The sequence below is a fragment of the Phaethon aethereus genome (genome assembly GCF_964289735.1).
Source record: "Phaethon aethereus genome assembly, chromosome: 1".
Lineage (NCBI taxonomy): Eukaryota > Metazoa > Chordata > Aves > Phaethontiformes > Phaethontidae > Phaethon > Phaethon aethereus.
The window spans coordinates 205456309-205473548 of record NC_138575.1 but is presented as its reverse complement, the minus strand read 5'-3'; the positions used below and the strand labels follow the sequence as shown (position 1 = coordinate 205473548).

Genomic DNA, 17240 nt, shown 5'->3' with positions numbered 1-17240 from the left:
GTGTTTTAGGCCTTAAAGGAAAGCTTCTTAAAGGCTATTGGAGTCGGAATTGGCTTTAACTTGCAAAGAATTGAATTTAATGTGTCCCCATTGCAACTGGAAATAGGGAAGGTGTATAAGGAGACAAAAATGCTTCTGGATGGAGATCAAGAAGAAGAGTGGACATTTGAGGTAAGAAATATTCAAATTTATTTTTTCAAAAATTATAAACAGTTTCAACACCCTATGGTTGCATGGCACATTTGATACTTTTAATTCCAGCTTCACACTTTTGTTCTGTATAACCACATTGAACATACATAAATCAAAACAGATTTAAATCTGCAGCATTTTAAAGTATTTTTGATGATTGCAAAAACACCCCAGAGATATCTTCATTATAATGGCTATTTATTTTTTCTTTTCCTGGAGTATATTTCTTGCACTCTATGAAATTCATCGTAGGGCATGCAGGAAGTTCACTGAAGCAGACACTGTTCAGAAATTAGGTCTGAATATAAGATTTTAAAGTTCTTCATTAGTTGGTCTAGAATGGGACTAGTGATTAACTAACTCTATTAGTTAGTGTTTGTTAAATGTTAAAAATGGAAGATGGGTCTTCAGGTCCTTTTGGCTTTCTCAATTCTTGTCCATACAAGCTGGTAGAAACGCGCTTTTGTGGGTTTGGAGTTCTGGCGTGCTGATTGGCTGCTGACTGTTGGGATGGAGAGATGCAAAAAACTTGCCTCTGCTTAATTGGAACATTAGTTTGGGCTCAATGTTCTATCTGAGTGTTGGGTTTTGGGGTTTTGTTTGGTTTTCCTTCTTGAAAGTTATTGAGAGTTATCACTAAAACGTCTGTCCTGTTAGATTTGTTGGGAAATGATCAATAGCATCTACTGTAGTTTAAAGGTGTCCTGGTTTCAGCTGGGATAGAGTTAATTTCTTCATAGAAGTTAGTATGAGGCTATGTTTTGGATTTGAGATGAGAAAATGTTGATAATGTATTTTGGGTTGTTGCTAAGCAGTCAAGGACTGTCCAGCTTCTCATGCTGGCCTGCCAGCGAGAAGTCTGGTAATGCACAGGAAGCTAGCGGGGGACACAGCCAGGACAGCTGACCCAGGCTGGCCAAAGAGATATTCCATACTACATGATGCTCGGTATATAAAGTTGTGACGAAGAAGAAGAGGCGGAGGGGACGTTCGGAGTTATGGTGTCCATCTTCCCAAGTAACTGTTATGCATGATGGAGCCCTGCTTCCCTGGAGATGGCTGAACACCTGCCTGCTGATGGGAATTAGCGAAAGAATTCCCTGTTCTGCTCTGCTTGTGTGCATGGCTTTGCTTTACCTATTAAACTGTCTTCATCTCAACCCACAAGTTTTCTAAGTTTTACCCTCCCAGGTCTCTCCCCTGTTCCACTGTGGGGTAGTGAGTGACTGGCTGTGTGGTGCTTAGTTGCTGCCTGGGATTAAACCACGACAAAACGGTATAGAGAGAAAGAACTGATAGGGCCATGGTTTAGTGGGTGGACTTGGTAGTGTTAGGCTAACGGTTGGACTTGATGATCTTAAGACTGTTTTCCAACCTCAATGATTCTAGTCATAGTGCCTGGAGGCACTTTCCATCAACCACTTAAAGGAAGCAATTCAAAAGGCATTGTGACTTTAAAATTGTCTGTAAAGCACACCTTGTTCCAGTCTGTCATAAGTTTGTGCAGCTGGTATGTACCTGGCTAGCAAGAATACGCACTTTGCAATTTCACAAAATAGTCAAGCGTACTTTTCAAGTAGGAGTATTCAGTTTCCAATATGCATTTACATTTTGAAAATACCTACAGTGTTGGACACAACTGTTCCAGTAGAGCTTGTCTAAATGACAAATTTCTGCTCTATGCTTGTTTTGTGTTGTATACTAACTACATGTATGGTACACATGTAGTAAAAAAGAATGAATGTGCCAGTAACATTCAACTTGTAGCATGTTGACCTCTTTTTTTTTTTTCTTTTTCCACAGTTCATTCCTTTCAGCAATTCTAGCCAAATTTGGTTTTGTGTTATTTTAGAAGTATACCCATACCTAAATCAGCCCTCTTACTGATACTGCCACACTGTCTATGAATTGAGTATGTAATGAAAGTCACTAGTTGGTATTATAGACTGGTAAAATAAAATCTTAGGAAAGACTGTGACACATCTTCTACTAGAATGTTTTCTGTATTAATGCTAACAGTGTACCATTGTCAAGGAAGCATCTACCTCTTTTGATTGACTTCTGGAGCTCCTAATTTTGGTCTTTGACATGCCAGTGGTTGATTGACTAAAATAGCCTGAAGATAATGAGCTAGATAGCTCCCTGTGTTACTTAAATGCTTTATAATTGTTTGATTTTTCCTTATTACTTAGTAATTACTGCTAGAAGCTTAGTTTAATTTTTGTCTGAGGAATGTCTCCTCTTCCATGCTTGCCCGCCCACTTCCCAAGAGCGCAGCCTTATAACGAGGCAGACTGCAGTATTTCAAAGAAAGGATTTATTATCAAGTTTCATATAAATACAAGCACAATTGGGATATAATTTCATTTAAATATCAACTTTTATTGAAATGAGATTAAAAAAATAGTTTTTCAGTTACCAATCCCCAGCCTAAAATTAAACATCACTTTACTTTTTTGTCTTCTCCCAAGTTTCTTTTAATTTTGTGCCCATTTTCTTTTTTACAAAAGTCTTTTCTTTTTTCATTATTTGCCCTTGAGCCAAATTCCTGAAACAGCTTGTAAACTGAAAACACTAATTTTGATAAATCTGGAAGACTCACCCAAGAGAAGGCATTAAGAATCACCTGTAAGACTGCATATTACTGGGATAGTATTTTCCTTGTGTTCCCTGTTGTGCTGAGTTTGCCTGAGTGAACTTTTTCTGTCAAATAAAAAAATCTAATGACCTCACTTTTACTTTTCAGATCTGCTTATATCTTTATGATAGGAGGTGATCAAAGAGAGCAAGGCTGTTTAAAATCCAATTGTCACATATTTTGGATTGTCTTATTTCATTTTTTAGAGAGAATCTAATTTATCAAAAACAGAAGAGAGAAATAAAAGGGGGGTTTGCCTATTTAAATTACACAAAATATTCTGAAATCTCCTTCAGAAAGTACCATGCAATATGAAAAAAGTAACTTAAAAGCATAAAGAGTAGAAAAAGATCTACCACCTTATACTTGTCATGACTAAAAGGTCAAGAGAAGTACTAGTGAATCAGAGCAAATATATGTTGGCACTGTTCAGACACCCTGTAAGTCTTCACAAGAAGAGCAAAGCCTGTTCGTATTGGAGATAGAATTTTCTGTGAACATTGAAAGAAAAATAATTTTCTGTTATTTCATTGTAAATACCAAATGAACTACCTTGTGTAGTTGACTGTTTGCAGTCCCTTTACCAAGGGTGTAGTTTTCTTCAAAGTGTCTTTCCTGTTCTCCACTCCTCCATATATTTTTGAGCTTGGGTAGAAGGCAGTAGCTCAGAAACAGCCTCTTGTTTGATCTTGACGGATCGGTTTAGCTTTAGGCACTTGTTTTCATATAATACTCTAGAGATTGGTACTCGAATTCCCTCCAACTGTTTTGGAAGGAGTAGGGGGAAAAAAAATACAGTAAAACTTCATTTAAAACCACAAATTTAAATTTAATCTATATCTGCTATGTGTGTTAAATATGCTTTATTCATGTACACAGTGCATACTTTCCTCATTTAGAAAAGGTGAATTTCTTTAGTAATAATTAAAAGTTAGTGAGTTAATAATTAGAAGTTAGCCCCTAGTGAGGAGTGGGCTAATACTTGTGTCAGGATGTTAATTTTGGATGGAGTCATTGTTCTGATGATTATTATTATTATGGGTAATTCTATATACTCCATTTACTTCCTTTGAAGAAAATAAACTTACAGAATGAAGTACTAGTTCATTTTAATAAAAGTGAAAGAAGTTGATCAATAACAATTATGACAAGTTTTATAATTTAAAGGGATAAACATAAGCTTATAGTATGTATCTGTAGCAGATCTGATATGTGGGGGAAAAAAAATCCTAATTACTGATTTGCAAATTGTTAAGTGTATTCATGGATCTTTCCTTATGGATACCAGTTTTGTACAGTTAATCAGGAAGAATGGCTGGATAGCACTTACTGGAATCTGTATGAAAGAAGAATCATAAATGAGACATAAGACACTTCTGTTTTGGTCCCTACCTCAATTTTGGATACAGCCAGTTTATAAAGGAAGCACCCAATTTATCTTAAACCTTACCCAGGGATTAAGAATCACCTGGCATCACTGCTGTTACACAAATAATTGTTTGCATTTTTTCACAACAAATATTTGCTTGGTTTGTCTATATGCAAATACATTACTTACAGAATATGAAATTCAAACTGAGATTACCTGGGTCAATTTGGAACATATTTAGTAATTGTTGTTGGTATGCAACTGTAATGGAGTCTTTCCGTAAGAGATGTTAATCCTGTTGTATTGCCAGGAATAAATAGGAATGAAAACTTTTACTTCTAAGATTAGCTAATCCAACTGGATTCACACAGCAATGAGTTCTGCTGTCTGGGACGGTACAGTTTCCTTATAAGCTGTCTGTTGTTGAGTGAATCCAGAATGCTTTGAATCCCAGACACACCATTCTGCTGAGCCTTTGAAATTAGGTCATTATAAGTCTCTGTGTGCCTGTAGGTTGAACAGTGCTAGTAATATTCTGGTTCTGTGTAGAGAAAAACAAATTTTGATCTGTTATATGTTTTCTGGTTTATAGAGAGGAATCTTAACAAAACAAATGCTTTTCCTCAGAGGAATTCTGTATGGTTGTCGTCTTGCTCTTTTTGTTTAATAATCTATTTCCATTTGAGAGGTTGGATTTATTTTATAAGCTGGTATAGCAATATCTCCAGGTGAACAGGGAAACAAGCCGATTCGCTGTTTTTTGTGTTTCATTAACTTCGTACCTTAAGTTTTTTGCTGGCCTCTAGTAAGGGCCAGGAAAGATCTCCTTCCTTTCTGTATTTGGCTTGGAGTTATGTTCCTGTGAAGCAGCAAAGATGGAGGGCATAGTTTGTTGTCTTTTATTGTAAGATGCTGAAAACTCTTTTGTGACCACAGATGATCCATGAATTAAATGAGGTGGAACCTTCTGAATTCATTAACCACTGGGCAGGGTTTCTGCAGGGGAATGGTCCCCGTTATCTAAAGAGTCACTGCCTGTTAAATGCAGCTTTAAGCTGACAAAAAAAATGTTTTATTAACAATATGTAAAAGACTTAATCTATAATATGTTTTTAGTTGCACAAGCAAGAAATAATACATCAGTTCACTCGATGAAATAAACTTCTGTGCATTTAGCTTAAAGCTGTAATGCACATTTGCAGACTAATGACTACAGATGTGGGCCACTGCTGAATGTGCTGTACTGTGTCCTCTGTTCTGATCAGTCTTTAATCTCTTGCACATGCAAAAAATGAAAGAAAGGGAGAATATGAAGTGATGGTAAACCTAGATGTAATCATTTTTCCATCTAGACAAACTGAAAACACTTCCACCCTAGAACTATATAAATCATTTAGCATCACTTGATCAAACATCTAATTTTCATAGTCTTTATTTTTGAGGAGGTTATAGAAATGAATCATAGAATGGTTTGTGTTGGAAGGGACCTTAAAAATCATCTAGTTCTAAGCCCCTTGCCAGGGGCAGGGACACTTTCCACTGCTAGAGCAGGCCTTGAACACTTCTAGGGATGGAGCATCCACAGCTTCTCCAGGCAACCTGTTCCAGTGCCTCACCACCCTCAGAGTGAAGAATTTCTTCTGCATATCTAAATCTGCCCTCCTGCAGTTTAAAGGCATTACCCCTTGTCCCACCACTACATGCTCTTGTAAAGTGCGTGTGATGTGTACGAATGGTTAGATTTCATCAAACCTGAGGTAGCATTCTTTATGGATGACTTATTTTCAGTCTTGTACCCTGGTAAAGGGATGGAGAACCTAGTAAAACAGTTCATAGTAAGTACACCTATAGCTCTTGCAGTTGTGGGAAATACCACTTACACTGCAGATTTGTTAATGTTTCTCATGTGAATATTTCTTATGCAAATATTTCTCCTAATCTAGACAAAATTGAAGTTGTCATTTTCTTACTAGTGCTTTACAGAAAGGTAAAACAACATGAGCTTGATGTTTTGTTTTTAAGTAGGTGAGGGATACAAAATTCTCTCCTAAATCTGTCAAATAAGCACAGTTTTGGTACTGAAGAGATCAAAGTAAAAACACAGTTCTACTCCCACACCAGCACTATCTGCCAAGACACCCAAATCTGTGCCAGTAAAGTCTCCCAACCTTATAGTTGTACTGCTGCTACACATGACTAGAGCATCTGCTGTCTGGGCTGAGCTGGGTTGAGTGGATCTGAGCTGAGCATCTTGGCACTTTCTTTATATACAGGGCTGTTTGCAAATCACAGAAATGGTATCCTTGCAACTGAAACCTTTGAAAATCCTATAATAGTAGATGAACTGTAGAGAAGCTTAATGCAGACTGACAGCATTGTTTTAAAAGACATTTTTCTTACATTAAAAGGGGGGGGGGGGGAAGATAACCAACAGCCTGTCAGAGGAAATAGGACATCATGATGCTTTCTTTATATTCTAATACAGTGCAGTTAGAGTATTTCCCAAGGAAGTGGAACTTGGAGGTTCAGTCATACCTCCTAGGAGAATATCCAGACTATTAGCTCGTATCTAAATTGTTCAATTTTTCTAGGTCAAATTCTTGTTATTCTTGAATTCCATTTCAGAAAGCTTGTGCAGAAATTATGTGAAAATTTTTGGATAAAGAGGCAAGGAAAACAGTATTTTCTCCCTCACCTTTTTTGTTTTTATATATATATATATATATATATATATGCCAACAGGATTATGACTTTACTATAGAATAAACATTATTCAGAAACAGTATATAAAAGTGTTTTTTTCTGAAATTAATTGTTTGGGATGAATTCTTAGCCTGGAAAGCACTTTTAAACGAAACTATTTAATAGATAACCTATATTACTAAATGTATAGTTATATATCTAAAAATGTTTCTTGAGGAAAATTGATTTGTACTTACACAGAGTAGTGCTCAGACTGCCATGTCAGAAATCTGAAGTTGTGATCTTAAATGCTGTCTGAAGCCAAGAGAGAGAGAGTCACTGGTTTAAGTTTGCACTTACATTGTTTTTCAGCATACCTCCCAGAAGTTCACAGTTCATCTCATTGGAAAACAGATAGCTAAGATGGGTTATATGGCTTGTGAATTAGGAGGGACTGGTAAAAGAATGCTAAGGTCACAAAATTGAATATAAATATCTCCAAATGGGTGTGATGATGGTAACCTATAGTAACCAGTTCAGCCCTGCTAACTTTTTAATGTATCTGTATCCTTGAACTCTCCAATGAAACTGCTAAAAGGGACTATTGTTTTTTGAATGTAATTATTTTAACACTTTTTAAGTTATGTTTTGGTGTTGTTGTGAACCATATTTTAAACATGTATATAGTCTTTGCTGGAAACAGAGTAAAGAAAATGCCTTTACATTGCCATTTTTTATCTTTACTAGGAAACCCGGTTAGATGACCGTCATCATGTTGCAGTGGCTCTTGGGAAGCAGGAGGGATTTGGACAGAAGCATTCTGATGTAAGAAATTGTGAAATGTTTTCAGGCCTTGGTAACTAATCACTTGAATATAACCATATTCTGATGCTGTAGCTAAAAGTGCATTATCTCAGATGCAGGGCTGAGGAGAAAGCTTATTTTAAGCACAGAATTAACCAGATTGTTACTGAACTGTGACCTGTCATTCTGTTGTGCCTGTTTTAGGAAAGGTCTGGGAAGGAGAAACGGGTTTCAGAGGACAGCAACAGTTAGTGTCAAATCTGTAATGTATGTGTTACAGCATTCAATGTGTTCATTCAAGAGAAGATTAAGTGATTTTTATCACAGCCTGCTAATACTCATGTGGGAAAGACGGTTTTCACAGAGGAAAATGGAGACAGTGAACCAATCTGGACTGTTAAACTAGTAGGGCACCTCACCAAGTTGATTTTAATGGGGGACTGTCAGTGCACGTATCCCAGAGCAGATCCATCTCTCAGACACCTTTATGACAAGACAACCCTTGAGACAAGCAACAACAACCAACAGATGCTAAGAACAGCAGTGTTAGTTTTCATTCCATGTGATTTCTTTATTGAGAGAAGCAACAAAGCTACTTAAAAGCTTTTCAGGATTTTCTTTGTAATTCAACAAAGACCTGGGTCATGAAAATAGCAATAAAAGTCAAATTTGAGGCAGACTGCCAAGTTTGTAGCTGAAATAGCCAGACAGTCAGCAGAGGAAAATGTGATGAATTGCCGGGTTTGTCTGTGGTGTTGTAGTTGCTCATAGAAAAATGGGTTAGTTATTTTCTGTTATTCAGATGCAAAGGTTCTGCCAGGAACTAGAAAAAAATAATTAGTATATGAAGGGTGAAAGCGGTCATGCACACATCTATCATGGTCATAAAGTCTGAGTCTGTGATCACGGATAACACAGAGGCAGATCTTTTAACTAGTATTGGTTAGATTAAAGAAAGAGGTATAAACTACCTTTGAGGATTTACCATGGTAAATCAGTGCTCAAATATTCTTTAACAAAATATGTGTGTTCTGTTTGACAGGACATGCTTGATTCCTAGTGGGGCTGCATATCGTCTTTCCTACAGGAATATTGATAAATGTGTCTCAGGTGAAAAGGTGGCCATTATTTTTAAAGACAATTACCTAAGTATTCTACAAAAATCCAGGATTTTTAAGTACTGACCTTCACCTGTCACACACCTTAAAATTATCATAGAAAGAATAGTCATGGTATCAAGAGTTGTAATAAAAAGTCTTTGAATCAAGAAAAGTCTCAAATGCATACTTGTCCGCTGACTAAATTTGTGGTGACCTAAATTTCATTAGCTCGATTCACTGAAAAAAGGTAATTTTAAATAGGACAAGTGAGCATTCTGTGTCTCTCCAATATGGAAATAAAGTAAAAAATTCTGTACTGTCGTATTGTGCCTTTTCAGGACTCCTAACGGGAATGTGGAAGAAATGAAAGTGGCCTTCTCCCTTTCTAACAGAACTGTAAAAAAGGATTCTATGTATTGCTAGGTGTGTTGAGGGGAAAAGGTGTTCTTCATATTAGTTTAAAAAAAATTGATTATGTAGACATTATGCTATTGCTTCAGAATGTCAATGCTTGTCTCTGTTCCCTCTCTGCTATCACAGGAGTGATTCATTATGTCCTGTTTGCAGAACATGTCCTTTCAGCAAGCTTTCTTCCCAACCTGATAGCAAGTACCTACAATTCACAGGAAAGACCAATTGATACATTGAAGTACTATAATTTAAATTCTCCAGTGTCAAGAATCTTAACAAAATGTCTACTAATGATTGCTGTTATGCTTGAAGAGAGAGAACATTTATCTGCACTCTTAGCTAGATCTAGACAGTTATCTGAGGCAGGTTTCAATGAAAGCTGGCTGAGTTTATAATTCCTATGCCAGCTATAAAATAACTTTTCACCTATTACTTGCTAAAGTTCACAGGACTTGTGATGAATTCAGAACACTCTTGTCTTCAGAGAAGCATTTGCTGAAGTTCAAACTAGATCTTTTAACAATCCACTTAGCTCCGAGGCTTAGTTCATATTTGGTATGCATATCTGATATCACTTGCATGGCTCTAGGCACAATTCCTGCAGCTTTACCTCACGTACAGAATGCCAGATGAACAGGAATGTCTCAACCATGTCACTTGTGTGAGGATATAAAGTGATAGGCAGCTCAATTAACTTTTGATTTCAGTCTGCATTGGACAACTTTGAGTTTTGCTGTGCTGTTACAACAAACACAAACCATTTTGTTGTTTCTCCATTTGTTCCTCTCAGTAGCTTACCGCTCAAACACTGAAACAGAGAATAGACATTTTTGCTCTTTTACCTATTTACTGACCTGCCTTCACTGCTGTGATGGGAAGGGATAACAAAATCAACAAAATGGGCCGTAGGCAGCATCACCTCCAGCACTTGCATGTAAGCAAGGAAATGCCTACAAGGCACTATTATGGACAGGTCCTCCAAATCCTCTCCAGGAACTCGACATGATGGGGTGCCTCTCTGAAGTACCTGTACACTAGTGCACACAGTATGGGCAGTAAACATGATGGGTTAGAGGTCTGTGTGAATTTACAGGGCTGCGGTCTTGTTGGGATCATGGACATGTTGTGGGATGGCTCCAATGGTGAGAGTGTTGCAATCAAGGGGTACAGGCTCTTTAGGAAAGATAGGCTGGGAAGGTGAGGAGGGGGAGTTGCCCTTTCTGTGAGAGAGCAGCTGGAGTGCATGAAGCTCTGCCTGGGGATGGATGAGGAGGCAGCTGAGAGTTTGTGTTAGGATTAAAGAGAGGAAAAGTCAAGGTGACATTACAGTGTGTTTCTGCTATACTCCACTGAACAGAAATTTAATCAGGCCTTCTACAGACAGGTAGAAGCAGCCTCCCTTTCGCAGGTACTGATCCTTGTGGGGGAGTTGAAACACCCCAATATCTGCTGGAGAGACACAGCAGGACATAAGGAATTCAGGAGGCTCCTGGAGTCCATTGATGACAACTTACTCCCTCAAGTGATGGAGGACCCCATGAGGAGAGGTGTTGTCATGGTTTAACCCCAACCTGCAATTAAGCACCACACAGCAACTTGCTCACTCCCCCCTGGTGGGATGGGTGAGAGAATCAGAACAGTAAAAGTGAGAGAACTCGTGGGTTGAGATAAAGACAGTTTAAGAAGTAAAGCAAAAGCCACATGTACCAGCAAAGCAAAGCAAGCAATTCATTCACTACTTCCCAATGTTCAACCATCTCCAGGAAAGCAAGGCTCCATCACATGTAACAGTTACTTGGGAAAACAAATGCCATAACGCCAAACATACCCCCTTTCCTCCTCCTTCCCCCAGCTTTATATTCTGAGCATGATGTCATATCATTGTATTGTGTTTGCATGGCAAGGTTTTGGTACCTGGGGGGCTTCTGTGAGAAGCTGCTAGAAGCTTCCCCTATGTCCAATAGAGCGAGATGGCGACAGCAAACATGAGATTGTGGATTTCAGCATTCTACGGGCAGGGAGGAGGGCTCGCAACCCTGGACTTGAGGAGAGCAGACTTTGGCTTCCTCAGAGATCTGCTTGGAAGAGTCCTGTGGTATAAGGTCTTGGAGGGAAGCGAGGCTTAAGAGAGCTGGTTAATATTCAAGGATCGCCTCCTCCAAGCTCAAGAGAGTTCTATCCCAAAGAATAAGAAGTTAGGCAAAAATGCCAGGAGGCCTGCATGGATGAACAAAGAGATCCTAGCCAAATTCAAATGCAAAAAGGAAGCATGCAGAGGGTGGAAGCAAGGATGGGTAACCTGAGAGGAATACAGAAACATTGTCTGAGTATCCAAGGATGAAGTTAGGAAAGCTAAAGCCCAGATGGAATTGAATCCAACCAGGGACATCAAACACAACAAGAAAGGCTTCTATAAGTACACAGATGACAAAAGGACGACTAGGGAAAATACGAGCCCTTTGCTCAATGAGACAGAGGCCCTGACTACACAGGACATGGAAAAGGCTGAGGTACTGAATGTCACCTTTGCCTCAGTCTTTACTAGCATGACCAGCCTTCAGAAATCACAGGTCCCAGAGACCAGAGGGGAAGGAGCAAGGAAGATTTACCCTTGGTGGAAGAGGGTCAGGTCATGGAATACTTAAGCAAACTGGACATATGTAAGTCCATGGGCCCACATGGGATGCACCTGCAAGTGCTAAGGGAGCTGGCAGATGTCATTGAGAAGACACTCTCAATAATCTTTGGTTGATCATGGTGATGGGGAGAAGTGCTCAAAGACTGGAGGAAAGCAAATGTCACTCTTATCTTCAAGAAAGAGGACCCAGGGAATTACAGGCCCGTTAGCCTCACCTCAATCTCTGGAAAGGTGGTAGAGCAGCTAATGCTGGAAACCATTTCCAGGCACATCAAGGACTAGAAATGACTAGCCTGGTAGATGAGGGGAGAGCAGTGGATATTGTCCACCTGGAGTTCAGTACCTTCTGCCTCTGACACTTTGTCTCATAAGATTCTCTTAGAGAAACTGTTGATGTATGGGCTGGATAAGCAGACAGTAAGGTGCACTGAAAACTCTTTGAATGGTTGGGCCCAGAGGGTGGCGATCAGTGGCATGAAGTCTGGCTGGACCCAGTAACGTGGTGTACCCCAGGGATTGTAACTAGGTCCAGTCTGGTTTAACATCTTCATTAATGATCTGGATGATGGGGCAGTGTACCCTCAGCAGGTTTGCCAATGACACAAAACTGGGAGGAGAGGCTGATATGTCAGGAGGTTGTGCTGCCATTCAGAGAGACCTCAACAGGCTGAAGAAATGGGCCAACAGGAACCTCATGAAGTTCAACAAAGTCCTGCACCTAGGGAGGAGCAACCCCAGGCACCAGTATATGCAGGTGGCCACCCAGCTGGAAAGCTGCTTTGCATAAAAGGCACTGAGGTTCCTGGTTAACACCAGATTGCTGGTTCATGTTCAATGTGGCCTTACAGCAAAGAAGGCTGATGGTATCCTGGGCTGCATTAGATAAAGTATTGCCAGCAGGTCGAGGGAGGTGATCTTTGCCCTTTACTCAGCACTGGTAAGGCCTCATAGCGAAGGGCCACAAAGATGATTAAGGGATGGGAATGTCTCTGCTATGAGGAAAGGCTGAGAGAGCTGTGACTGTTCAGCCTGGAGAAGAGAAGACACAGGGAGATCTTAGTAATATGTCTAAATACCTGAAGGGAGGGTGCAAACTGGATAGAGCCAGGCTTTTTTCATTGGGGCCCAGTTACAGGACCAGAAGCATTGGGCACAAGCTGAAACACAGGAGATTCCCTCTGAACATCAGGAAACACTTTTTTTTCACTGTGAGGGTGACTGAGATTGCCCAGGGAGGTTGTGGAGTCTCCATCCTTGGTGATATTCAAAAGCTGCCTGGATGTGGTCCTGGGCAGCTGGCTCTAGGTGGCCCTGCTTGAGCAGGGCTGCTGGACCAGATGACCTCCAGAGCTCCCTTCCAATCTCAGCCATTCTGTGATTACCAGACATCAGTATTTGCTCCTCCAGAGCAGTACCTTAGCATGCATCAAAAATATGTCAGTGTGTGTGATAGAGAGTAACCCCACTGCAGAGTAGCCCTGCTGAATTCTATTAAATATTAAACGTTAAGGATATGTTGGATTTTGCTGGAGCAAATGCCAAATTTAGAAGGATCAGCTATATTCATGTTTGATTCATGCGGGTGTACTAATGGCCTGCTGGTTGGAAAGAATTACACTTGCAGATACCATACAGCAGGCTGCACAGTAACGTGCTCAAAACACAGAACCCTTTTTTCTTTGAAATGTGTTTTTTCTTGAAGTGATGGATCTGCCAGAGAGACCATGAAACTCTCATCTGCAGTATCTCTGTCTGCAGTTAATCTGTATTTAACACTGGGAATTGTGGGTTGATGTGACCACTTTTGTCCTTAAATAGCATGAGTTTGAGAGAAGCATGCACAATCCCAGTGATTGCTGGTATTAAAAAAGAGTATGAACAGGCACACTTCTAGTGGAATAAATACTCGTGCTATCATATCAAATAATTATGTCTCCTGGAAAAAGAAGTACAGTTTGTTTGGGTTTGTTGGTGTTTTTTTTCTTTCAGACTTAAACAGTCATTCTGTGGTGTTTGCATCATTGTCTATCCCTCATTCTTTCATTTTTCTGAATTGAGTTTCAAAGGAAAACTTGCTTTTTCTATGTGGCCTGTTACATGCTTCTATTACTTACTGTATAGCCTAAAATAAGGACAGTGACATTGGTCTCAACTGGAATATTTTCTTTCTTCTTCAGTAAGCAATGTGTGGTTTAAAGGACAGGGAATATTGCAGGAAGAAATTGAGATTTATTGATTCATGTAATACTAATATGTACTTTCCTTAGATACGTTCCACGGAGCCTAACCATCCACAGTTTACATTATTGACTTTTGAAGATTTAGTTGCATCTGGCATTCCAGTCGCACCTGAGGATTCTGCATATTGGGATAATTTTTGTTCTAAGGAGGAGAGTCCAGTGACACAGAATTCACATTCAAGAGAAGAATGCTTATAAAGAAAAATAAAATTGTCAAAGTTTTTATGCTGTTACTCTCCGTAATTCAGAGCATGGGAATAAGTGCACCTGTGTAAATGAAACATATTTTTTCTTATTTAAACAGTCTGATTTTCACCTTTTTAAAATTGACATGCTTTATCGATATCTTAAGGAAGATGTGTGTTTCTTCCACTTTGCCTCCGAGTGAAAAGTCTAAGCTGGCCACATGTTTCTTTGCTTCTCCATGCCTGTGGTTTTTACATTTCAGTAATTACCCATGCTAGGAACAGGAAGCAGAGCTACAATACTGTTGATTAGTCAACAAGTGTTTAATATATAAAAATGTGTTTCCATACTGTATTTATGCTGAAGCTTGAATTATGATACTGCTTTTTCTCTTACAAAGGTAATAGTTTTATTCTCAGGTGGATAAATAAAGCCAGAAGAATTGGTACAAATCCTTTTGCTATTACTATGTGGTGCAAGTGTTTGTACAACACTTTGAATTTGTGTAATAGCAGGCTGAAGAAGTCTCAATCCTAGTAGTCTTGGAACTACATCTGTGCAAAACTAGTTTGAGGCAGGAAATTAACTTAGAAGTATTTCATATCCATTTCATTTACAATCTGTGTTAATTAAAGCTTCCTGTATGTAATTTAGGATTGGCTTTTTAATGCTTCTTTTTGTATTTTTCTCTCAGCAATAGATATGAGCCAAGCAGCAGTTCAGTTTTCCTAGACTTGCATTTACATCTGTACTGTCCTAGACACTAAGTCATGGTGGGGAGTGGGGGCGCGGGGTAAGACAACAAACAAAAAACCCTGTTTACTTTTCTTTAAACAGTTTCATAACATCTGAAGACAGAATATTTTATTGTGCTACAGTGAATGAAATTTTCTGGAGAAGATTTCCAGATCTTGAGTGTACCTTTAAAAATTTTTGTATTCTTTTTCAAAACAAATCCTGTTTTGTGCCATTACCTCCTACTTTTCTTTCTAGAAGTCATAGGTACATTATGGTCCATCTAAATATAAGGAAACATACTGAACAGAATGAGTCATACTGAATGGAATGATTTTCACAACTAATAAGAGTTCATTTTGGTCCTACAGTTAAACATAGATCTTCAGGGAATTTGGGATTGTGTACAACTTGACTGCACCCTGTATTCTGACTAAAGGAGAATCTACTTGTAGTGTAACCATTGAAGCCATGCCTTATTACAAAGATACAGAAAATGTTTAGAGAGAGAAGGGTATGAGTTTTACAATATTATACAGGCTTTTGGAGTTCTGAATATAAATATGCTTTTAAACTTTCCTGTTTCTACCAGTTCTGACTAATATTTTTGTTTCCATTTCAATGACTCTCTCATCTTGCATGCTAATTATAGTTTTTTGTGATTTCCTTTTTTCTTCCAAAACTGCAAATGAGTGAAGCAGTGACTCTTCTCTCCAGACTCCGCAGGGGTTAAAGTAGATGCTCAGTAACTTCAAATCTGAAGTTAACAGAAATTAATGTACAAATTGTAAGTCAAGTATGCCAGACTGTTTTTTTGCATGAAATAAAAGTTGTGATAAATAATTGGTGTTCCGTAGGGGCAAGAAAAAGCTATTTAGTGGATATGTAATGGTATCATTTACTGGGATAGAATATTTTAAACTGATTCAGTTGACTCCGTCATACTCTGTTCTACCTGAAGTGTATTGTAATCCCAGATGGACAAGCACATGAAGGTGCTTAAGGGCTGAGATAATTATAAGTGTTGCCAGGCTGAAAAAAAAAGTTTGTTCTGCTACAGGTTTTGGAAGTCTGCAGAATAAGGAGGCCTATTCAGAGTGTGAGAGGCTGAAGAGTATTGAGCTCGATGGCTGGCTGGCTGGCTATTACCTGGTCCAGTACATGCCAGTCCTCACCAGTCACTGAGGACCCCATCAATTGCAGCTGTACCAGCCAGTTTAAATTGCCAACTTTTTTGCTGGGACAGTGAAATGAACTGCAAATATGGGGTGAGATGAATAGAGAATTTTCAGATCTAGATTTCTGGGGATACAGGAATTAATCTCATATTAGAGATGAGTTATTTTTGCCTAGAGATAGCATCTCAAAACAGAATTTTTCTCTCATTGGAAAGAGTTTAAAAAGTATTAACATAATTGTTTATAATGTGCTTGCATGTACGTAGAGAACAAACCAATTTTGTTAAATAGAAAATTACACTTGAATTGCTTGCCAGGAATATGTTGATTTTCAAGACTATATCTAATGAGAAAGGTTAGAAAAATGAGTTTGTTTTCATTAACTTTCCATGAAATAAAAACATAGTTTCTAACAGTCTAGGCAGACTCATCTAGAAGATTGCAGTTCCCCACATTATGATTTTTTCCAATGTCTTTGATTTACACTGAGCTATTTGAGAAGTAAGATTAATTTTTTTTTTTTTTTAACCTCAGGTAGCAATAAGGTTAGGTGCTGGTAATGCCTTGTGAAGAGCCACCTGAGTCAGGTTGTTTAGTGTCAGTACAAACGGACAGAATTTTTACACTTGCTTTTACCACCCTTGGAAAGAGCAGCTGTACAGTTATGGAACTGTCAGCTAAAAGCATGCTGCTGAAAGGCCAGCAAGACACTGACTCTTCATGAATGTGAATGATCCATCTTCAAGTCATCAGAATGTTTTTCTGGGCATCTGTGTACTGTTAGAGGCCTGTATTGAAATGCTGCTAGTGTATACAGATAAGTTAATGTAATCTCACAGCTCTAAGATTTTTTTTATTTCACCATCACACTTTTCCTTATATAAAGAATTGAGCCCTGTATCCACACATGGTCTTAACACTGGCTTCCTTGCATTTCCTCAGAATACAGTCTTAATGTCCATAGAGTGTCTCTGCCATTTTTAGAAGCACAGCTCCAGCTTCCATCACTAGGTCAGGTTGCTGGCCCCATCCAGTGCAGATGAGCTGACCTTTGCTGGTCTCCCATC

At 38.8% G+C, this 17240-nt stretch overlaps 1 protein-coding gene across 1 annotated transcript in view; it reads left to right on the top strand.

Annotated features, from left to right (window-relative positions):
- AASDHPPT (aminoadipate-semialdehyde dehydrogenase-phosphopantetheinyl transferase) overlaps positions 1 to 14272 on the top strand; it is a gene marked incomplete at both ends in the record, with an annotated part of 35725 nt that extends 21453 nt beyond the window's left edge. The window contains 3 exons of the mRNA XM_082007134.1: positions 10 to 171; positions 7629 to 7706; positions 14102 to 14272. Of these exons, the coding sequence (XP_081863260.1) occupies positions 10 to 171; positions 7629 to 7706; positions 14102 to 14272 (411 nt within the window). The remainder of the gene's footprint in view (positions 1 to 9; positions 172 to 7628; positions 7707 to 14101) is intronic.
- Between the last annotated feature and the right edge of the window lie 2968 nt (positions 14273 to 17240).